Source organism: Acanthochromis polyacanthus, chromosome 6 (assembly GCF_021347895.1).
Source record: "Acanthochromis polyacanthus isolate Apoly-LR-REF ecotype Palm Island chromosome 6, KAUST_Apoly_ChrSc, whole genome shotgun sequence".
Lineage (NCBI taxonomy): Eukaryota > Metazoa > Chordata > Actinopteri > Pomacentridae > Acanthochromis > Acanthochromis polyacanthus.
The window spans coordinates 42,939,877-42,963,382 of NC_067118.1; the positions used below are offsets into that span (position 1 = coordinate 42,939,877).

Genomic DNA, 23,506 nt, shown 5'->3' on the forward strand with positions numbered 1-23,506 from the left:
CGCGGATCTGCACACAGACACCCGGATGTGGCGAAAATGTTTGGCGCTCCTCTGCGGGTCTGCGCTCGGAAAACATTTTATAATTCAGGTTAGCGGCTCCGCTCCGGTTTGCGCCGTCCGTCGACATCTTTGGATGTTTTTTCCAACGATGAGTTGGATGTAAAACGGATCTTTTCGATGTGGATTCGAGGATGCAAGAAGCAGATGAACAGTCTGAAGGTAAAAAAAAAAAAAAAAAAAAAAGCCGTGCGTGGAGCGCAGGGGAGAGTTGGAGCTGTGAGGGGGCGACGGGCTGTTTGCTTTATTCTGTGGATGTCTGCTTTCATCCATGAGCTCCAGGTCGTGTCTGCTGCTGTCACGGTTTTTCTCCAACTTGTTTCAGAGCAGACATCAGGATGCCTATTGTCATGACAGCAGCTTTCAGATCCATTGGAGAGCGAGTTGTAGTTCTGAGAAAAATGGTTGACTATGGTCCAGTGGTGGTTTTGGAAGCATGTGACCTCCAGAATAAACTACACCAACTTTAGAAGTGGTCCAAACAAACGTTGTGCTGGTTTTAAAGTCAGCAGCAGCAGAAAGTCAACAGTTGTTTTCCTTGTGGTGTGACAGATGTGCAGCTGTGCTAAAGGGATAATTCCTGTTCATGCTGTTGGATAACAGTCTGGTATTCTGCACCTTTGGTGATGTTGTGCCGCTGAGTGAGGTGGGTGGCTGCCCCCTCATTCACACACAAACTGAGAATTTATTTTGAAGCCAGTGGTCAGACTAATCTAGAGGTAAAAACCAAGTGATGGGGACATTTCTGTGTCACTTAGTAGAACATCTTTATCTTTCAACAGCATCACCAGTGTTGTTTTATCTTCTGACCTTCATAAAATACAGTAAGAATGAACTGTTTGCGTCAAATCAATGATTCATAATCAGTATTCTGACAGATCTGGTGCAAATTTCATCCAGTTGATACTTTTTAAAACTCTGTTTGTTGAACGGTTGTTCCAGAGATTTAATCACCTTTCATTTACGTCTTTGTCCAATATTCAGATCTTTAACTAACCAAATGTACGAAAACCACACTGTGAAAGTGCTCTATACTATAAGTAAAAGACTGGCACTTAAAACTAAAACAATGTAGTGAAGCAAAAAGTGCGGTATCTCACTCTGAAATGGAGTAAAGCTGACGTAGAAAATGTCGTTAAAAAGGTGAATCTGCACCTCCACCTCTGCACATCAGTCAATAAAGTCCTCAGAAGGATTGTTTTTTGGGGTTGGTTCAGTGTGAGGGTAGTTTTTCTGCTGGTTGGATCAGTCTGAGGGTAGTTTTCTGCTGGTAGGATCAGTGTGAGGGTAGTTTTTCTGCTGGTAGGATCAGTGTGAGGGTAGTTTTTCTGCTGGTTGGTTCAGTGTGAGCCGTGAGGGTAGTTTTTCTACTGGTAGGTTCAGTGTGAGGGTAGTTTTTCTACTGGTAGGTTCAGTGTGAGGGTAGTTTTTCTACTGGTAGGTTCAGTGTGAGGGTAGTTTTTCTACTGGTAGGTTCAGTGTGAGGGTAGTTTTTCTACTGGTAGGTTCAGTGTGAGGGTAGTTTTTCTGCTGGTAGTTCAGTGTGAGGGTAGTTTTTCTGCTGGTTGGTTCAGTGTGAGGGTAGTTTTTCTACTGGTAGGTTCAGTGTGAGGGTAGTTTTTCTACTGGTAGGATCAGTGTGAGGGTAGTTTTTCTACTGGTAGGATCAGTGTGAGGGTAGTTTTTCTACTGGTAGGTTCAGTGTGAGGGTAGTTTTTTCTACTGGTAGGTTCAGTGTGAGGGTAGTTTTTCTACTGGTAGGTTCAGTGTGAGGGGTAGTTTTCTACTGGTAGGATCAGTGTGAGGGTAGTTTTTCTACTGGTAGGTTCAGTGTGAGGGTAGTTTTTCTACTGGTAGGATCAGTGTGAGGGTAGTTTTTCTGCTGGTTGGTTCAGTGTGAGGGTAGTTTTCTGCTGGTTGGTTCAGTGTGAGGGTAGTTTTTCTGCTGGTAGGTTCAGTGTGAGGGTAGTTTTTCTACTGGTAGGTTCAGTGTGAGGGTAGTTTTTCTGCTGGTTGGTTCAGTGTGAGGGTAGTTTTTCTGCTGGTTGGTTCAGTGTGAGGGTAGTTTTTCTGCTGGTTGGTTCAGTGTGAGGGTAGTTTTTCTGCTGGTAGGTTCAGTGTGAGGGTAGTTTTTCTACTGGTAGGTTCAGTGTGAGGGTAGTTTTTCTGCTGGTTGGTTCAGTGTGGAGGGTAGTTTTTCTGCTGGTTGGTTCAGTGTGAGGGTAGTTTTTCTGCTGGTAGGTTCAGTGTGAGGGTAGTTTTTCTACTGGTAGGTTCAGTGTGAGGGTAGTTTTTCTGCTGGTTGGTTCAGTGTGAGGGTAGTTTTTCTGCTGGTTGGTTCAGTGTGAGGGTAGTTTTTCTGCTGGTTGGTTCAGTGTGAGGGTAGTTTTTCTACTGGTAGGTTCAGTGTGAGGGTAGTTTTTCTGCTGGTCGTTCAGTGTGAGGGTAGTTTTTCTGCTGGTTGGTTCAGTGTGAGCCGTGAGGGTAGTTTTTCTACTGGTAGGTTCAGTGTGAGGGTAGTTTTTCTACTGGTAGGTTCAGTGTGAGGGTAGTTTTCTGCTGGTTGGTTCAGTGTGAGCCGTGAGGGTAGTTTTTTCTACTGGTAGGTTCAGTGTGAGGGTAGTTTTTTCTGCTGGTTGGTTCAGTGTGAGCCGTGAGGGTAGTTTTCTACTGGTAGGTTCAGTGTGAGGGTAGTTTTTCTGCTGGTCGGTTCAGTGTGAGGGTAGTTTTTCTGCTGGTTGGTTCAGTGTGAGCCGTGAGGGTAGTTTTCTACTGGTAGGTTCAGTGTGAGGGTAGTTTTTCTGCTGGTTGGTTCAGTGTGAGCCGTGAGGGTAGTTTTTCTACTGGTAGGTTCAGTGTGAGGGTAGTTTTTCTGCTGGTCGGTTCAGTGTGAGGGTAGTTTTTCTGCTGGTTGGTTCAGTGTGAGCCGTGAGGGTAGTTTTTCTACTGGTAGGTTCAGTGAGGGTAGTTTTTCTACTGGTAGGTTCAGTGAGGGTAGTTTTTCTACTGGTAGGTTCAGTGTGAGGGTAGTTTTTCTGCTGGTTGGTTCAGTGTGAGCCGTGAGGGTAGTTTTTCTACTGGTAGGTTCAGTGTGAGGGTAGTTTTTCTGCTGGTCGGTTCAGTGTGAGCCGTGAGGGTAGTTTTTCTACTGGTAGGTTCAGTGTGAGGGTAGTTTTTCTGCTGGTCGGTTCAGTGTGAGGGTAGTTTTTCTGCTGGTTGGTTCAGTGTGAGCCGTGAGGGTAGTTTTTCTACTGGTAGGTTCAGTGTGAGGGTAGTTTTTCTGCTGGTTGGTTCAGTGTGAGCCGTGAGGGTAGTTTTTCTACTGGTAGGTTCAGTGTGAGGGTAGTTTTTTCTGCTGGTCGGTTCAGTGTGAGGGTAGTTTTTCTGCTGGTTGGTTCAGTGTGAGCCGTGAGGGTAGTTTTTCTACTGGTAGGTTCAGTGAGGGTAGTTTTTCTACTGGTAGGTTCAGTGTGAGGGTAGTTTTTCTACTGGTAGGTTCAGTGTGAGGGTAGTTTTTCTGCTGGTTGGTTCAGTGTGAGGGTAGTTTTTCTGCTGGTTGGTTCAGTGTGAGGGTAGTTTTTCTGCTGGTAGGTTCAGTGTGAGGGTAGTTTTTCTACTGGTAGGTTCAGTGTGAGGGTAGTTTTTCTGCTGGTTGGTTCAGTGTGAGGGTAGTTTTTCTGCTGGTTGGTTCAGTGTGAGGGTAGTTTTTCTGCTGGTTGGTTCAGTGTGAGGGTAGTTTTTCTACTGGTAGGTTCAGTGTGAGGGTAGTTTTTCTGCTGGTCGGTTCAGTGTGAGGGTAGTTTTTCTGCTGGTTGGTTCAGTGTGAGCCGTGAGGGTAGTTTTTCTACTGGTAGGTTCAGTGTGAGGGTAGTTTTTCTACTGGTAGGTTCAGTGTGAGGGTAGTTTTTCTGCTGGTTGGTTCAGTGTGAGCCGTGAGGGTAGTTTTTCTACTGGTAGGTTCAGTGTGAGGGTAGTTTTTCTGCTGGTCGGTTCAGTGAGGGTAGTTTTTCTGCTGGTTGGTTCAGTGTGAGCCGTGAGGGTAGTTTTTCTACTGGTAGGTTCAGTGTGAGGGTAGTTTTTCTGCTGGTCGGTTCAGTGTGAGGGTAGTTTTTCTGCTGGTTGGTTCAGTGTGAGCCGTGAGGGTAGTTTTTCTACTGGTAGGTTCAGTGTGAGGGTAGTTTTTCTGCTGGTTGGTTCAGTGTGAGCCGTGAGGGTAGTTTTTCTACTGGTAGGTTCAGTGTGAGGGTAGTTTTTCTGCTGGTCGGTTCAGTGTGAGGGTAGTTTTTCTGCTGGTTGGTTCAGTGTGAGCCGTGAGGGTAGTTTTTCTACTGGTAGGTTCAGTGAGGGTAGTTTTCTACTGGTAGGTTCAGTGAGGGTAGTTTTTCTACTGGTAGGTTCAGTGAGGGTAGTTTTTCTACTGGTAGGTTCAGTGAGGGTAGTTTTTCTACTGGTAGGTTCAGTGAGGGTAGTTTTTCTACTGGTAGGTTCAGTGAGGGTAGTTTTTCTACTGGTAGGTTCAGTGAGGGTAGTTTTTCTACTGGTAGGTTCAGTGAGGGTAGTTTTTCTACTGGTAGGTTCAGTGAGGGTAGTTTTTCTGCTGGTCGGTCTGCTAGCAGCAGCCTCTGATGGGACTCTGCTGTGGACCGACTGTGTCAAGGACACTGTCTTTTTCGCTCACGGTCTGCATTGATTTAATGACTCTCTCTGTCTCTCCCATTCATGCAGCTCACCCGGCTCTGTCTCTCTCTTTCCTCCTCGTCTCCTCACCTCTCCTCAGCTTACTTCTGGCTGATTTCCTGGTGGACAGTTGCACACATTTTCAAGCACAGTAGCTGTACGAGGCGAGACTTTAAAATGCTCTGATCTTATCTGCTTAAATTGCAAATTAAGTAGGTCAAGTCTCATTATTGATGGTCTTTAGAGCTGTTTTTCCTCCAAGTCCAAATTAAATTCTGGTACAGAGATGAAGGCTTGTAATTTTAAGTGGAAATACGGACGGATTAATATAAAACTGTGGAACTCTTCGTATCATAGCTGACATTTGCTGTTTTCAGGTCTAAAACCAACATGGCCGCCTGTAACCAAACACCACATGGTATTTTAGAGAAAGATTCTTATAAATATTATAGACACAATGGAGTAAACTTGAAAGTTATTTTTAAAGATATTGTAGTAAACCTGTTGACACTTGACTCACACACTACTTTATAAATAAATATTATACAAACAGACTGATAATGACCAGAGATGGACTCAGTGAGACAGATAATTTTCATATAAAGACACAAAATGACGAGAGACATGCAAAATAACTACAAAAAATGCAAAATGACCACAACAACACTTAAAACGATCACAAATATAGTGAAAACAGCCAAAAAAGACCTAAAATGACCACAAAACGGACTGAAAATGACCAAAAAGAACCACAATGAGCAGGTCATGTGATCTGGAATCAACACTCTTCCTGCAGAGGTGTTTTTGTTACATGGTGATTTAATTAGATATTTTCCATATAAAATTTGATATACGTATATAGCCAAAAAAAAAAAAAGAAATATCTGTCATGATTATCTCCACTTAATAAAAGAACACAATCCAAACTATTTCTGAATCAGCTCATTTTTATTATTGTTTAGTTCATTAGAAGGTGGTTGGTGTTAAATTCAGACGTTATTTAGTTGATATTTTAGTGACATCCAGTCATTTTTTGTTAATAAGTGATTGTTTCTACAATAAATAATGATGGAATTTGTAAAAACATGATCATAATGAACATAAAAACATTAGTTTTTTCACTTATAATAAAATGTATGCAGATATATCCATGGACTTCAAAAGTCCCTCAGTTATAGATTAACCTGAACCATTTTTGAATCATTTTGGACAATTTTCTGGTCAATTTAAAAAAAATTCTATATCAGTTTGGATATTTTCCTCATCATTTTAGATCATTTTTGTGTCTTTGGATAATTTTTGAGTCATTTAGGACAAATTTCATGCCATTTTGGACTAATTTTCTGTCACTATAGATCATTTTTGAGTCTTTTTGTATAAGTTTTGAGTCATTTTAAACAAGTTTTGTGTCAGCTTGGATCTTTTCTCGTCATTTTGGATCATTTTTGTGTTACTGAGAAAACTTTAAAGTCATCTAGGACAAATTTTCTGTAACAGAAGCAGGTATTTGGTGATTTTTGTCTCTATAAGTTTTGACCTGTTGTCCCTCTCCTCTAGGGGCGCAGTATGCCGGCAACAGAAGGACCACTCCCTCCACGGACGCCTCGGCGCTCTGGTCAGAAAGCCAAACTCGTCTGCACCAGCTCCATCCACCCGAACCCCTGCAGGCTCCGGCCAGCACCGGCAAACCCGTCGGCTCCTCTTATGGCCTCCTCGGGGCCGACAGCGGCGTCCAGGGCCCCGGTGGCCCTGACGCCGGTGTCAGCCCGGTCCTCGCCTGGCACGCCGCCATCAGCGCTGCTCGCCAGGCGCAGGGCGACGGCGAGAAGCCCGACATGAGCTCACGGCCCTCGGTTTGCACGAGTGGAGCGGCTCCTGCCGGATCGCTGGCTCAGAGGAAGAGGCAGCAGTACGCCAAGAGCAAAAAGCAAGGAGGGTCCACCAACAGCAGGCCGCCCAGAGCCCTGTTCTGCCTCACCCTCAACAACCCCATCCGCAGGGCCTGCATCAGCCTGGTGGAGTGGAAGTATCCTTTAAACCCACACACAGGCTCCATTCTGTTGGTTTGTATGAATGGATTTCTACAGATTAGTCTCTGGATGGTTGGAAGAGCCAATTAATGTTTAAACGAAGTGATGTGAGCTTATTTTCAGACTAGAGATTACATGTAGGCTGGAAGGAAGCTGAGGAAGATTAGACTGGGAGAAATCATATCAGGAGAGTCAAACTCATTTTGGTTCAGGTTCCAAATTCAGTCCAGTCTGATCTCCAGTAAAACCAGTAAAACCGCAGCATAATAACCTCTAAATAACCACAGCTCCTAATGGTTCCTTTGTTTTAGTGCAGAAATGTTCACATGTAAGGAATTATCTTTTTATAAAAAATTTGAACAACCTGAAATTTCTGAAGAAAAATAAGTTCAGTTTCATCCACATTCATCCTCAGTTTATCATTTCCACATCACAACTTCCAGATCACAGAGTGTCTACAAAGGAACACAACATTTAGTCACCTGGAGCTGAACCACAGAGGATTTACTGGAGGATCAAAATGACAAAAGTCAGACAAACCCCCCCCCCAAAAAACAGCAAAAATAAGACAAAATATTACAACAGTGTGACACAAATGACTGAAATAAGAGAAACGACTAAAATTTGACAAAATAAAACAAAAAACACAAGCGATACTAAAAGGAAACACAAAATGACAAAAACATGAAACAAACATCAGACAAAAAAAGACAAAACCAAGACAGAATATTTAAAAAACCAGACACAAAATGACAAAACAAGACAAATGACACGAAATAAAACAAAAAAGTCAGACAACAAATTATACAAAAATGGAAAAAAGACAAAAACGAGACAACAAATTACAAAAAACAACAAAATTTTACAAAAATGAGACACAAAATGACAAAAGAACAATGAGCAATCGAGTTGTTGTGTTTCTACTGCAAAGGAACACAACATTTAGTCACAGCTGTGGAACTGAACCATTTAGTATTTTACTACAAAAAGCAACAAAAACAAGACAAAATATTACAAAAATCAGACACATAACGACAAAAGCGAGAAACAAAATGACAATAAATGAGACGGACGACACCAAACAAAACAAGACAAAAAATTCGACAAAGTTTTAAAGCGACAAAAAATGGACAAACGCGACAACAAATGAAAAACGTGAGAAACAAAACAACAAAAAATAGACAAACAACACAAGCAAGATGAAAAAAGCACAAAAAAACACAAGTGAGACAAAAATTTCATTTATTTCGAACACGTGATTAATAACATTCAACAAATGATTCACAAAACAACTAAAACAGTCCATCGTGCTTCTCATATACACAGAATGAAAAACAAAAAACTTCAACATGTTTGAAAGGAAGTGGGAAGAAGTTATAACCTATTTAATCCCACCCCTAAATTCATTCATCCATTACAATCAGTTCCATAAAATATTCAATGACAAATGAGACACAAAATGATAAAATGAACAGTCTAGTATTTTACTTTCTGATCCAAACAGCTTGTCATGGTCTAGAAATTATTCTAAATTTATAGTTTTACTAATTTACAATCTGCAGTTAATGTCTTCTCTGTAATTTTTACACTTTGAGGGCCTCATGCTGGACACCCCTTTGACAGATGATGCTTTGGGTTGACATGTGAAGGGAAAAATGGATCCCGTGCATCAATAACCTGCCAACATTTTCAGTGGAATAAAGAAGCCTTAAAGGTCCAGCTGTAGGAGTCAGAGGGAGCTGTTTGCAGAAATGATCAGACACACCATTAAAATCACCTGTTTAATGATGGAGGTTCCTCTTTTCTGGCACCGTGGAGCAGGACCTGTGGAGGCGTTGGCAGCAGATCCTTTAGGTTGTAGAAGCTGCAGGATCAGGCGTCTGTGGATCAGGCGTGTTGGGTTGGAAACGAGCGAGTTTGAAAGGCAGGTCAGCGCCTCGGGCTCTTGGTCGTGTTCCCTGAGCTGTTCCTGTTGTCTCAGGGGGTGTGCTTCTGTCTGTAACAGTGTTTAGGTGGGTTGTAGTGACATCTAGATGAATAGGAGGACACAGAGGGACACCTTCTACAGCTCCTGTAGTACCTGCTGTTGGCTTCATCGTAATCCTGCACCTTAGACTCTGACCATCGTTAGAATGTGGGGTAAAATAGGCCGTCATCTGTTGCCCCCTCAGACTTGTTTAGACTCGACACCGTGACTGAACTGCCCAGAGGATTGTGGGTCAGAACGGCCAGATAAGCATGCTGGATTGCATAACACAGAATGTGACTGGATGCAGTCGGACGTCTGGGTATTTTTAGCGTGCTGCGTTTGACGTTCGATGGATTGGGACATGCAGTTGTTTTTGTGGTATGGATGCTGGAACAGCCGTAGCATTCATAACTAGTGTATGATCACTGTAAGTCTGTTTTCGTTCAGAATGAGGCCGTTACATCCACACAGGGAGCAGATCCTCTACCACAGGTTGTCCAACATGAGGCCCGTGGTCCAAAAGTGGTCCTCCAGAAGGTCCAATCCGGCCCTCAAAGTGTTCGAATTACAGAGAACACATTAACTGCAGATTGTAAATTAGTAAAACTATAAATTTAAAATCATTTCTAGACCATGACAAGTTGTTTGGATCAGAAAGTAAAATACTAGATTGTTCTGTTGTCTCATTGTTGTAATATTTTGTCTTGTTTTGTTGTTTTCTTGTCTGACTTTGTTGTTTGTGTCATGTTTTTGTCGTTTTGTGTTTCCTTTTTGTTGCGTTTCTGTTTTTGGTCTTTTCAGTTTGGATCAAAAAGTAAAATACTAGATTTTTCTTTTGTCATTTTGTGTCTTGTTTTTGAAATATTTTGTGTCGCTTTTGTTGTTTTTTTTTGTCTTTTTCTGTCAGACTTTGTCGTTTTGTTTCCCATTTTTGTCGTTTCGTGTTTCCTTTTTGTCTTGATTGTGTTGTCTATTTTTGTTGTTTTGTTTCTCACTTTTGCCTTATTTGTGTCACTCATGTAGTTTTTGTCTCGTTTTTGTTGTTTATCTCATTTTTTTTGGTCATTTTGTGTCTGATTTTTGTCATATTTTGTCTTATTTTTGTTTTTTTTTGTCTTTTTTTGTTTGTCTTTTGTGGTTCTGATCCTCCAGTAAATCCTCCATGGTTCAGTTCCACGTGACTAAATGTTGTGTTCCTTTGTAGACACTCTGTGATCTGGAAGTTGTAATGTGGAAATGATAAACTGAGGATGAATGTTGATGAAACATACAGTGGGGAAAATAAGTATTGAACGCGTCACCTTTTTTCTCAAGACTCCATTCCTCAACAAAAGACATGTTGAAGCTCGTTTAAAGTTTGCTAAACAGCATCTTGACAAGCCTGTAGAATACTGGGAGAATGTGTCTGGTCAGATGAGACCAAAATTGAACTTTTCGGCTGTCATACTACATACCATGTTTGGAGGAGAAATGGCACTGCACATCACCCAAAAAACACTATACCAACAGTGAAATTTGGAGGTGGAAGCATCATGGCATGGGGTTGTTTCTCATCTCATGGTACTGGCAAACTTCATATAATTGACGGAGCAATGAATGGAGCCGTGTATCGGGAAATTCTTGATATGAATCTGCTGCCATCCACCAGGATGAGATGTGGCTGGACCTTCCAGCAGGACAACAATCCAAAGCACATGGCAAAGTTGACTCTCAAATGGTTTCAAAAAAGAAAATCAATCTGTTAGAATGGCCTAGTCAATCACCTGACTTAAATCCAATTGAAGATTTGTGGAAAGAACTCAAGAAAAGGGTTTACCAGAGGGCACCAAAGAATATTCAAGATTTAAAGACAATCTGTGCAGAGGAATGGGCTAAAATCACACCTGAGCAGTGTGGGCGATTAGTTAAAACATACAAGAAGCGTCTGGAAGCTGTCATTGCAAACAAAGGCTTCTCCACCAAGTATTAGATGAGTCTCAGTTAGCGTGTTCAATACTTTAATCCTGTGTTATCTCACTTAATTCCACATAATCATTATTTATGGACCTGAATGTTGTGATTTCTTTTCATGTGTGGATTATTTGAGTTAATATCAATGTCTGGTAGAAATTTTGTTTGAATTGCATCTTTGGAAATAAATGTGATGAGAAAAAAGTTGACGCGTTCAATACTTATTTTCCCCACTGTAGCTGCATTATTCCAGTAAATGATGAGTTTACCCATTTTGTCTTCATCTTCAGAAACCGTCTTTTACTGCCTCTCTTTGATACCACGGCGCTCCTTAACCGTCTCCTCTCAGACCGTTCGATATCTTCATACTGCTGTCTATTTTTGCCAACTGCGTGGCCTTAGCCATCTACATCCCTTTTCCTGGAGACGACTCCAATTCCACCAACCAAGAACTGGTGAGTACCAATGAAAACACGAGGCTGAGTGATCGATGCGCTGAAATGTTCTACATGTATGACGGTTCAGATCGACATGTGGGAAGCTGCTCTGTCAGAACGAACACGCTGTGATGATGTCAGGCTTCTGGCATAAACACGCTTCACATTCTGTGTATGTATAAGGATAATTATAGCTTTGCAGTTTGAAAAACACTGAATGTACGGAGCAAAGCTGCGGATATTGACACAGACTTAATATAAAAGTGCTTCTTTGGTGTCCTTTATGGTTTGTCTGTGGTGAAAACATGGATTTAGATGCTGTCAGACGTGGTCTGATGTTGGACGTTCTTGATTCGACTGAAGTTGTCTGAATTAGTTTTAATTAAAGGTTGTTTTTTTTTTTACCTTCAGCTGTCTTAATGTTGGCCTGATTTGCACTGAATTGCTGTTTTTTCTACCCATCTCTGTCTTCTTTACTGTGGTGGTGGTTTAAGTTCTGATGCTGGTTCAGATTTTTGCCTCCGTGTTTTGTCTGAGCAGCTTGTGTTTTCAGTAACAGTTTCCCATTCTTCTTAGAAATCCACATCTTTCAGTCGGCACGCTTCATTGGAGCTAAGTTTGATCGTTCTGAGAGCAGAAAACCTGCTTTTTAAAACGGTCTGAGTGCTTTAGGTTCATGGACAAAGCAGCTGTGGTTCGATCTCTTCGTGTCTCTGCAGATTATTTTGTGCTGTCTGAGGTTCTGCAGATGCTTCATGTGCATTTAAGGTTCTAGTAGTTCTTTAAACCGCTGTGATGCTGCTGGAGCTGCTTTGTGTCATCGGCCAGATTACGCACAACGGCTACACAACGGCGACACATGAGAGCGACTGTCTGGATGCGGGGGCTTCGTCAGAGGGCTTTCCCGGCAGTATTTGGATAGATGTGTCGGGTTTCATTGTTCTGTTGACACACAAACACAGATCCGGCGGCTCTAAAGAGGAGCTCTGAGGTGAAAACACAGATGGAACCAGTTCACTGCCTCTAGAGTTACAAACTGCAAACAAGATAATAATTACAGCTTTACAGAACAGTATGATTAACTCAGATCATCTGAATATGGACGATGCTCATGTTGAAATGTACGACTACAGACCGTTATGTTGATATTTTAGCCAAATAAAATGGTTTTTCAGGTATATGTAGGTACAATCAGGATTTATGTGCTGCCCCTGGTGTAAAATGTGAGCGTCGGTCCTTCATCGTTCATAATGAAAGGTGACGTTATCTCACAGGAAATGACTCCATGAGGGTGTTTGATCTGATGCAGACAGACGAGTAAAACCAGATGACGTGTCGGTAAACTGCAGTTAGGACTGATGCTGTGTCTTACATGGAGTTTCTTCAAGGTGTTTCCTCTCTTCCTTAGATCTCCTCTAAGCCTGTTATAGATTGTTCTTGTTTGTGACGATGTGCAGGTCATCATTTTTAATCATTTATTAACGTTTGGTTACCTCCTAGCAGAAAACGGCTGCATGTGTGTGTCTTTAAAGCTGATAGAATATTTTCCACATCGCCACCTAGCTGCCATCTCCTGCATTCATTCAGAATGAGAAAACCTGTCATTGCTCTGACAGGAACTGATTTTCACACTAGCAGCAGATTGAAAGGTGCAGAGCTTGTTTAGCATTAAATGATTTCTGTTTAGCTGTGATGTGCTGCTTCTGGATGGATGAAACATCAACTCTGAGGAAGATGTTTGTGGTTTTTCCCTTTTTTTTATACTATAATAATTGTTTAAACATTACAACGGCGGCATGGCTCAGTGGGTAGAGTGGTCGTCTTGTAACTGGAGGGTTGCGGTTCGATCCTCGGCCTGTCGTGCTCATGTTGAGATGTCCCTGAACAAGACACCTAACCCCTAATTGCTCCTGGTGGGTTGTGGTTGGCACCTTGCATGGCAGCTCCCCCCATCAGTGTGTGAATGGGTGAATGTGACGTATCATGTAAAGCGCTTTGGATAAAAGCGCTATATAAATACAACCATTTTTTTATAACATAAATGCAGAAACATACAAAGTTCAGGTTTACAACAAAACATGTCTTTCATTAGCATGTAGGGCAACTTTTTACCTTCACTAAGGCGCCCAGTGTAAGTCAGGGAAGAGGGAACACACCGAGCACAAGAAAAAACCATAGTCGTAACAATGAGTAGTTCACAGACTGTCTGAAAGTTTAAAATCTGACAGTTTGCTGTAATAAATGGTGTCATTTTGACGTTATTTTAAAGCTAACGTGCCTTTCGGCGTTGAGACAATTAATGGTAATGAAGCTCATGAGGTACAAATAGAAGCCAGAAGCTCGTTAACACCGGAGAGGCTCAGTAAACTGGTTAGTGAGCACCGATGGAATGATCCACCACCATCAGCTGGAAGTGGAGATGTAACCTCCTACATTCCACCTTCTCCCAAACTCTCCATGTCATGTTTCATCCATCTGAGCAGCAGACAGCCGGGCTTGTCGCTGGACCTCTCCTCACTCTGACGGGTTGAACCTCAGGCTACTGGACGTCCAAAGAAGTCTAAATCTGTCAGCCTGTCATGGAGATAACCCACTAGATCTGTAGATATTTTTACTTGTTTATTTTGAATGTGGGCTGCAGAGTGGATCGGTGGTTAGCTCTGTCGCCTCACAGCTAGAAGATCCCCGGTTCATGTCCCGGTCTTCCTGGGATCTTCCTGCATGGAGTCTCCATGTTCTCCTGTACATGTGTGGCTTTTCTCCAGGTTCTCCAGCTTCCTCCCACAGTCCAGGAACATGCTGAGGTTCTAAACTGTCTGTAGGTGTGAATGTTTGTCTCTGTGTGGAGCCCTGTGATGGACTGTTACCTGTCCAGGTGTTCCCTAAGTGGGCTGGGATAGACTCCAGCCCCTATGACTCTAATGAGGATGGATGAATGATGGATGGATTTTGGACGTGTAGACAGAACAGCACTGGACTGAAAAAGACACAAAGAGCCACGTGATGATTTAAAACGACCTTTTATCATCCAGCAGCATCTTTTTTTAATTGGATGCAGCAGATAAAAAGATGAAGGCGTCTCTGAGTGTTTTAGCTTCACTGTGGAAATGAGGAAAAGCTCCAAGATGAGTTGGAGCTTCAGTAAATGTGTTCAGTTGACTTCACATGAAATCATTTCTCCTCAGACTGCTTTGCCAAAAGAGCAGCATAAATGTTTGATAGCTTTAATCCTACGAGGGGAGCGCTGTCCTCACAGGACTTTGTCATGCAGTGCAAACATTTTTTTTTTCTGAGGCTGGCAAGGGACAATCTTAGCTTCATACTGCTGTGTGTGTGTGTGTGTGTGTGTGTGTGTGTGTGTGTGTGTGTGTGTGTGTGTGTGTGTGTGTGTGTGTGTGTGTGTGTGTGTGTGTGTGTGTGTGTGTGTGTGTGTGTGTGTGTGTGTGTGTGTGTGTGTGTGTGTGTGTGTGTGTGTGTGTGTGTATGTGTATGTGTGTGTGTGTGTGTGTGCAGAGTTGAGAGATGGACGCAGAGAAACGTTGCTTCCATCAACAGATGGAGATTATCCACGCTGTCCAAGTCCAAACTCATCACTCACTGCACAATGACAGAAAAAAGCAGGTTTTTTTGCATGTCAAAGAGAATTTAAGAGTCACATGTCACGTTATTGTTTGTCTGCTGTCAGATTAGAAGTCCAGTCATCTTGAAATTGTCATTAATCGGATCAGTCTATAACTGAAGGAGTCCATGGGATTTATCCTGCATACATTTTTATTAAAAGAAAAAAAGAACTAATGTTTTTATGTTCATTAGATCACGTCTTTACAAATTCCATCACTGTTTGTTATGGAGCCGCCCGCTACATGTTTAGGTCACGTGACTCGCCATCCGTACGTGTTTATACTTGAGTTTGATTTAAACATTTCCTCGTTTTAACATTTGTTCAGTCTCAAAATCCCACGATGTTCACTTCTTCTGTCCTGAGAGGTGCAGCAAACTTGGTGAACTTTGAGGGGAATGTCGATGCAGACGCCCGCAGAGGTCACTGAAGGCGCTAGAAGAAGGTGGGTTTTTATTCTCAGTATGTTCCAGAATATCGACTGAACACTTCTTTGGTTTGTTGCTAAAGATGTTCCTGACACAGAACATATGGAGGCCATGATACGTGCTCCAGTGTAGCAGTGTGAGGCACTAAGAAGTGTTCTCTCTAAAAATTCATTCAAGTCCTGGGTAACACCGCGGTAGTATTTCCACAACTCCTGCTCGGTCCTTTTTTAGAGAGTGAGTAGGTGTTGTTTGATCAGAGCGAAGGATGGGAAGGAGGAGGAGAAACAGACAGCTGGACATGCAGGAGTCCTCATGTGAACCTGGATGGAAACGTAAAGAAAGTAGTTTATAAGAAGTGGATTCACTCCTGCAGCCTTTAAATCAGCGTACCAGCATGTTTTAGCTTAATGATTGTGGTGCATATTCTTAATATGACGCATTAGCATAAAGCAGAAATGAAAGTTTCACCAAAAACCATAAATCTGTCAGGAGGCCGTTATCAGGGCTGCAGCTCAATTCATCCACTGTAATATGAAAATATGGGAGCTGTATTTCACCTCGCTCCCTTCAGGCTTTTTGAACAATTTTCATCCCGTTTATACAATAAAAAAATAATGTTTAGACCAGGGGTCTCCAACATGAGGCCCGTGGTCCAAAAGTGGTCCTCCAGAGGGTCCAATCCGGCCCTCAAAGTGTAAAAATGACAGAGAAGACATTAACTGCAGATTGTAAATTAGTAAAACTATAAATTTAAAATCATTTCTAGACCATGACAAGTTGTTTGGATCAGAAAGTAAAATACTAGATTGTTCTTTGTTCTTTTGTCTCATTTCTGTAACATTTTGTCTGTTTTTGTTGTTTTCTTGTCTGACTTTTATTGTGTGTCATGTTTTTGTCGTTTTGTGTTTCCTTTTTGTCTTATTTTTGAGGATTTTTTTTTGTTTAATTTTATTCATTGTTTTGTGTATTGTTTTTGACACTTGTCATTTTTTGTGTCATTTGTTCATTTTTTGTCGCTCTGTAACTTTTTTATGAAATTTTTTGTCTCTTTTTGTTTTGTTTCGTGTCGTTTGTGTTATTTTTTGTCATTTTGTTTCTTGCTTTTCCAATATTTTGTCTTGTTTTAGTCGTTTTTGTCTTTTTTACAGTAAATCCTCCGTGGTTCAGCTCCAGGTGACTAAATGTTGTGTTCCTTTGTAGACACTCTGTGATCTGGAAGTCGTAATGTGGAAATGATAAACTGAGGATGAATGTTGCTGAAACTGAACTTATTTTTCTTCAGAAATTTCAGTTTGTTCATAATGATTTTTGAAAAGATAATGCCTTAAATGTGAACATTTCTGCACTTAAAACAAAGGAACCATGAGGAGTTGTGGTTGTTTACAGGTTATTGTGCTGTGGTTTTAAAATGGGCTGAACGTGGATCTAACCTGAGCTAAGATGAGTTTAACACCGCTGGTTTCGGGCGACTTTAATGAGGAAATGGTTGCTGTGAATCTGTGTGACCGTGTGTGTGTGTGTATTTGTGTGTCTGTGTGTGTGTTTTGTGTATCAGAGGGAAAGTGTGTGTGAGCAGGTTGAGGGATTAAAGCTGGACGGTGGATTAGTCGTCACTAAATGAGTGGAGGTTGTAGGACGGAGGATTGGATGTAGGGTGGAAGCTTACAAGTGGGAGGGTCTCTGACGGAGAGGAGGTTTTAATGAACGCTGTCATGTGACCGACTCCATCCTTCTCCTCCCCCGTTCTGTCCGTCTGTCCGTCAGTCATGGAACTAAACCCAACAGACTGATGTTTTGTTATCATATTTCAGGATGTCTTTGTAGATGGATGCTTGGCACCGTATTTATCAACACACATCAGTTTCTGAGTCAGCTGCAAGAGTATATTTACCTGAATAAACTTTCATAAATAAGATAAATAAGTCATATGAATATTAATAATAATACAAATAAATTTGATTTAATGCACTTTTCATTTCTCAAAAATCTCAAATTGCTACATTAAAGATATAAAAGGATAAAAACAAAACAAGCAGGTAAAATAAAAATAAAAATGAAAAGTTCAGGGACATTTAATTTAAAGCATAAACAGAAAAACATCCACAGTCTGTGGAGCTCTCAGCTGGTCAGGGAGGAGATCTGAAGGTTCTGTCTCCATGGTCCAGAGTTTGGTTCTGGGCAGGAGGAGGTGGCAGTTATTAGTGGAGGTTTCTTCTGGATGATTGGTGGCAGATGAGTTCTCTGAGATGTTCAGGACGTTGCAATGAAGGACAGAGATTTAGTCCTGGAGCCGGTGGAGTGAACGGAGGATGGTGTGATGTGGTCTTCCTTCTCATCAGGATCCTAGCAGCTGTTTTAAATATATTGCAGCTTTTGGTGGGGATCCCAATGAGATCAGTCATCCAGCCTGGAGGAGACAAAGGCTGGATGAGTTTCTGTGCATCAGAAAGGGTGAGGGTGGGACGGAGTTTAGCGATGTTTATTGAGGTGGAAATACGAAGACTTGCACACGTTTGATGTGGCTGCTGAATGTCAGGTGAGGGTCCAGTCTCACACAGGGGTTGGTAACTGTGGGAACGTCTGGTCTGGAGAAGCTGATGGTGGTTATGGAAGATGATTGGACCTGATGAGGGGTTCTGAGAAGAATCAGTTTTGGAAATATTTAGCTGGAGAAGGTTTTGCCTCTTCCAGGCCTTTGTCTCCTCCAAGCAGGAGGTCAGGGTGGACAATGCTGATGAAGCTGATGGTGATGAAGAAGATGGCGGGCGAGCAGATGGGTTTGGGAATGAATGGAGACAGTCCTAAGATACAGGAGGTCCTTCCTACCTGAGGCAGTCAGACTGTACAGTTCCTCCCCCTTCTGCAGAAGAGATACACAATGAACAAACTTTTCTATGTGAGACATAACCGGACTCTTTCCTAGTAGACCCAAGTGCTATACATCTGTTTACTTCAGTACTTTTTCTGTTCATCTTTCTAGTTTTTAGTACTAGTATACAGTCACTTTACTCACTAAAGACTCTTGTCACACTCAGACACTTCATACAAACACTTTTAGAAACTTACATTTTGTACTGTGTATTTTTTGTTATTTCTATTTTACTACTAACCTCAGTGTTATCGTGCATATTCCACTAACCTTTGTTTATTGTACTCTGGCAAAATAATTTCCTCCGGGTTGAATAAAGTAGATCTTACCTTATCTTAAAGCTATGTGTCATCAGTTTAGCAGTGGAAATAGCTGATGACACGGCTAAAAGGGAGCATGTATAGAATGAACAGGGTTGGACCGAGGACGGAGCCTTGGGGGACGCCACAGGTGACAGAAAATATCTGGGACTCAGCACCTCCCAGACTGATGTGAATGTAAAAAGCACATTCTTTCATCATATCAGTTTGGTCAGGATAAATTCCACTGATGGAATCCAGATGTTTGGTGAGAACCTGACCAAGACCACCACCGTGGATTTATCGGAGATGGGAAATCACATTTATGGATGCACAGTGGACCAAAATGTCTTTGCTGTCAATATTACTCCCAGAAGTTTGGCAGGAGAGGAATCTCCCAGCAGGATAATCGTCAGAAGCTCGCTGCCAGAACCGTACGAGAGTTTCTGAAGAAAGAAAAGGTGAAAACTATGACCTGAACACGTTTGCTGCCTGACTTGAATCCAAAAGAAAACCTTGAAGGTTCTTCTAGAGAGAGAGGTGAAGCAACACGACGCCTCCAGCAAACAACAGCTGAGGAAAATAGTCGCAGAAGAATGGCAGAACAAATCTCCTGGTATCCTCCAGTCCAGAGGTGAAGTGGAAGAACGTACGAAGCACTGAAAACATGATGTTCTGACTGTGTGGCCTTTATTTATAATACAGCAGATCTCACCTCTGTCTTTCATTTCACTTTAAAACAAATATCCTGTGATTACAGTTAGAAATTAAAGTTAGAAATAATCTAGTTACTCTGCAACATTTAAACATTTTATCTGTTTGAAACTGAGTGTGACGTCCTGCAGTGTTAATGGTTTTGTTTTTCTTTCTTCCCTATTTTTTCTTTATTTTTTTCTTTTCTATTTTTTCTGTTTTCTTTTTCTTTCCTTTTTTCTTTTTCTTTCTTCTTGTTTTTCACTTTTCTTTTCTTTTTCTTTTTGTTCTTATATTAGCTGTTCTATTTGTTTATTCATGTTACTAATCTCTAATTTCTTTTGGCTCATTGCCTGCTGCTCTACGTGCCTTTTTTAAATTTAACAAAGCGTTCTGACTCTGAACCCCGTCTTCTCTTATTTCTGACTTTTTTTTGGTCTGTTTTTCTGTCTTGTGTTCTGTTCTGTCCTCGTCTCTCCGTCACTCTCAGACCATTAAATGTGTCATTCTGTCTACTTCACTTTCTTCCTACGCCTCTCAGTCCGGTTTTCTTCTCGGTTTCCGCTCCTTTGTCTGTCCTCCTTCCACGTCTTTTACTCTCTGGAGCTGTGATTACCATCCTATTAAGCTGGTTAGTGATTTAGCAGACTTATGACTGACTAACGTACTCTCCTGATCAGCTCATAATCCCGTATGTATGAATCTGCTCAGTGATGAGTCGTATGGATGTGTGGAAAAAGGCTGAAATACGCGGTGGAGTCACTGAATAATGACGTGATATATCTATATTTATATCATGAGAATAATAAAACCCCAAAAATACAGATTTAACAGTAGACGTTGGCTGAAGTAAACAATTCATGGTTCTTCCAGGGACACTGATCACAAAGCAGAAGGTCATAAAGCTGCTTGTTGAGCTTCCACTCTGATATGAATCTCATATATCTGATCTGTTTGAGCTCTATATTGAAACTGTAGTCTGATGTGGAATCTTTGTTTTTTTTTAGTGAATGTTCTTAAACATTTTTTTTTTACATTTCTTTTTTTCCACCAAAACATGTTCAAAAAACTTCACCAAAATGTTGAAAATGTGGACATAAAAATATATTTTTTTCTGCATTTTCAAACTTGAAAACGGGTCAGTTTGGCTAACCGAGGGTTAATCCAAACTCAGTCCTTTTTAACCTCTGCTGTCAAACTTTAAATTTTAACTAAATAACAGTCTTCATTGCACAGTGTTCCTCTCTGAAGAAGTTTTTCACAAAGAGAAGAATTTTACTTGCCAGAGTCTCATATTTAAGATTTTTTTAATCGTTTCATTTGATCACAAAGCAGAAGGTCATGAAGCTGCTGGCTGAGCTTTAATGCTGCCGTCTTATTCCACATGTCTGACACGAATCTGATCTGCGGAGCTCTTTATTGAAACTACAGTCTGATGTGGATCTGCTGCGGTCAGAAGAGTGTGTTGATGTGAAAGGCTTGAAGTCTGATCACTAAAATCTGATATAGTCTTCATTTTTTAGACTTAGACTTGGATTAGATGACTTTATTAATCCCCAGAAGGACATTAAGTTGTTCCAGCAGCTATTCAATAAAGGGGTAAAAAATGAGACAAGACAGAGCATTAGGGTGTAAAGTGAAGGTAAAATAAAGTAAAAATAAAAGGAAATAGAATAAAAATCCACAGAATATGCAAGAGTGACGGGATTTTTTAAAGAGTACATGAGAATGTTTGTTTTATGAGAATACGACCAAATTACAGTAAAAGCAGAAATAACTACAGATTAAACAATAAAAATAGGTTTCAGTGAACAGATCACCTTTACTAAAGCGCTGTGTAAAAATGAACTACTGTTGTGCAACTTTTGCCAGAAATCCCACAAAATCTAGCAGGAATGCTGCTGAAACAACATCAATAAATGAGAATAAAAGCAGTTTAATCCAAATCAAACAGTTCTTTATAATGTCAAACGTCCAGTTTTTAAAAAATAAAAGTCTTCATGCTGCAGCTCAAAGCACAGTAGTCCTCTCTGCACAAAGAGAAGAACTTAGCAGACTTTCATACTTCAGATGTTTTACATCACTTTATCTGATCACAAAGCACAAGGTCATCAAGCTGCCTGCTGAGCTTCTCTGTGGTTTTATTCCTCTCTGTCTGACATGTATCCTCTGCATAAGTTCAGCTTCAAGCTCCTATTGAAACTATATGATGTTTACAATAAGCTAAAATATTCAAACATGCTTTATTTAAAGCTGGTTGTGTGTCTGACCGCATGCAGGCTGCTGCTTGTTGGACAATTTGAAAGTTTGAATGCAAATACTGATGTATAGAATGTCTGAGTGATGTTTGGAAACTGAATCTATCATCACATCGACCATGACCGTCCATACGGGGGATTTAACTGCTGAACAACCCTCTGTCTCCTTTGAAGCCAGGACGGTCCCAGCATGAGGTCTGTCAGTAAGGGGACTGCTGGTGATGTCTACATTACCGCTGTGATTATCTCTGTTTTCATAGTAACCGCACACAGAACACGAAATGTGTTTTCGTTCTGTTGAGCCGCATAGTTCCTCCAGAGTTTAGCATCTTGGAATCACAATGAATAAAATCATAATTTGTGCTCTTATGAGGAGAAGATGCTGACTCACCGCCCAGCTCCGGCTGGATTTAGAAACATGGCGTGAAGTGAAGAGAGCAGGTGTGATGGAGAGCAGAGAGAAGAGCATGATAAGAGCTGGTCTACAGAAATAAGAAAACCTGAGCATTATTGTTATCATCCATCCATCATCCATCTATCCATTCATCTATCATCCATCCATCCATCCATTCATCCACCATCTATCATCCATCCATCATTCATCTATCATCCAACCATCCATCCATTCATCCATCATCTATCCATTCATCTATCCATCCATCCATCCATCATTCATCTATCATCCATCCACCCATCCATCCATCCATCATTCATCTATCATCCATCCATCCATCTATCATCCATCCATCATTCATCTATCATCCATCCACCCATCCATCCATCCATCCATCATTCATCTATCATCCATCCATCCATCTATCATCCATCCATCATTCATCTATCATCCATCCATCCATCCATTCATCCACCATCTATCATCCATCCATCATTCATCTATCATCCAACCATCCATCCATTCATCCATCATCTATCCATTCATCTATCCATCCATCCATCCATCATTCATCTATCATCCATCCACCCATCCATCCATCCATCATTCATCTATCATCCATCCATCCATCTATCATCCATCCATCATTCATCTATCATCCATCCATCCATCTATCATCCATCCATCATTCATCTATCATCCATCCACCCATCCATCCATCCATCCATCCATCATTCATCTATCATCCATCCATCCATCTATCATCCATCCATCATTCATCTATCATCCATCCATCCATCTATCATCTATCCATCATTCATCTATCATCCATCCATCCATCTATCATCTATCCATCATTCATCTATCATCCATCCATCCATCATTCATCTATCATCCATCCATCCATCTATCATCCATCCATCCATCATTCATCTATCATCCATCCATCCATCTATCATCTATCCATCCATCATTCATCTATCATCCACCCATCCATCCATCCATCCATCATTCATCTATCATCCATCCATCCATCTATCATCCATCTATCATCCATCCATCCATCTATCATCTATCCATCATTCATCTATCATCCATCCATCCATCTATCATCTATCCATCATTCATCTATCATCCATCCATCCATCATTCATCTATCATCCATCCATCCATCTATCATCCATCCATCCATCATTCATCTATCATCCATCCATCCATCTATCATCCATCCATCCATCATTCATCTATCATCCATCCATCCATCTATCATCTATCCATCATTCATCTATCATCCATCCATCCATCCATCTATCATCTATCCATCATTCATCTATCATCCATCCATCCATCATTCATCTATCATCCATCCATCCATCTATCATCCATCCATCATTCATCTATCATCCATCCATCCATCATTCATCTATCATCCATCCATCCATCCATCCATCATTCATCTATCATCTATCATCCATCATCCATCCGTACATACATACATCCATCATTCATCCATAATCCATCCATCATCCATCCATCCATCCATCCTCATCAGGGTCTTGGGGGTCTGGATCCTTTCCCAGCTGACTCAGGGTGAAGGTAGGAGCCACCTGGGCAGCTCAGTGTGTGCAGATGTTTCCACCTCTGGAGAGTGTTTTCATGCACACATGCAGTCTGTGTTTCACTAATAAATAACACACATGTATGAAAACACTCCCACACATGCACACACGTGTTGAAAGAAGTCAATCCTGCTCTGCTTTTGGATTAAGCGCTCCACCTTCCAGCGTTTAGGCTTTTCTGATTGCTGTTACACAACAAACAGGGCT

The 23,506-nt window shown here is 41.3% G+C and overlaps 1 protein-coding gene across 1 annotated transcript in view; it reads left to right on the plus strand.

Annotated features, from left to right (window-relative positions):
• The first annotated feature begins 94 nt into the window (after positions 1–94).
• The window catches only part of cacna1db (calcium channel, voltage-dependent, L type, alpha 1D subunit, b), a 138,320-nt gene continuing 114,908 nt past the window's right edge, over positions 95–23,506 (plus strand). Inside the window, 3 exon segments of the mRNA XM_051948987.1 lie at positions 95–219; positions 6,292–6,760; positions 11,033–11,138. Coding sequence (XP_051804947.1) covers positions 192–219; positions 6,292–6,760; positions 11,033–11,138 — 603 coding nt within the window. The 5' untranslated portion in view covers positions 95–191.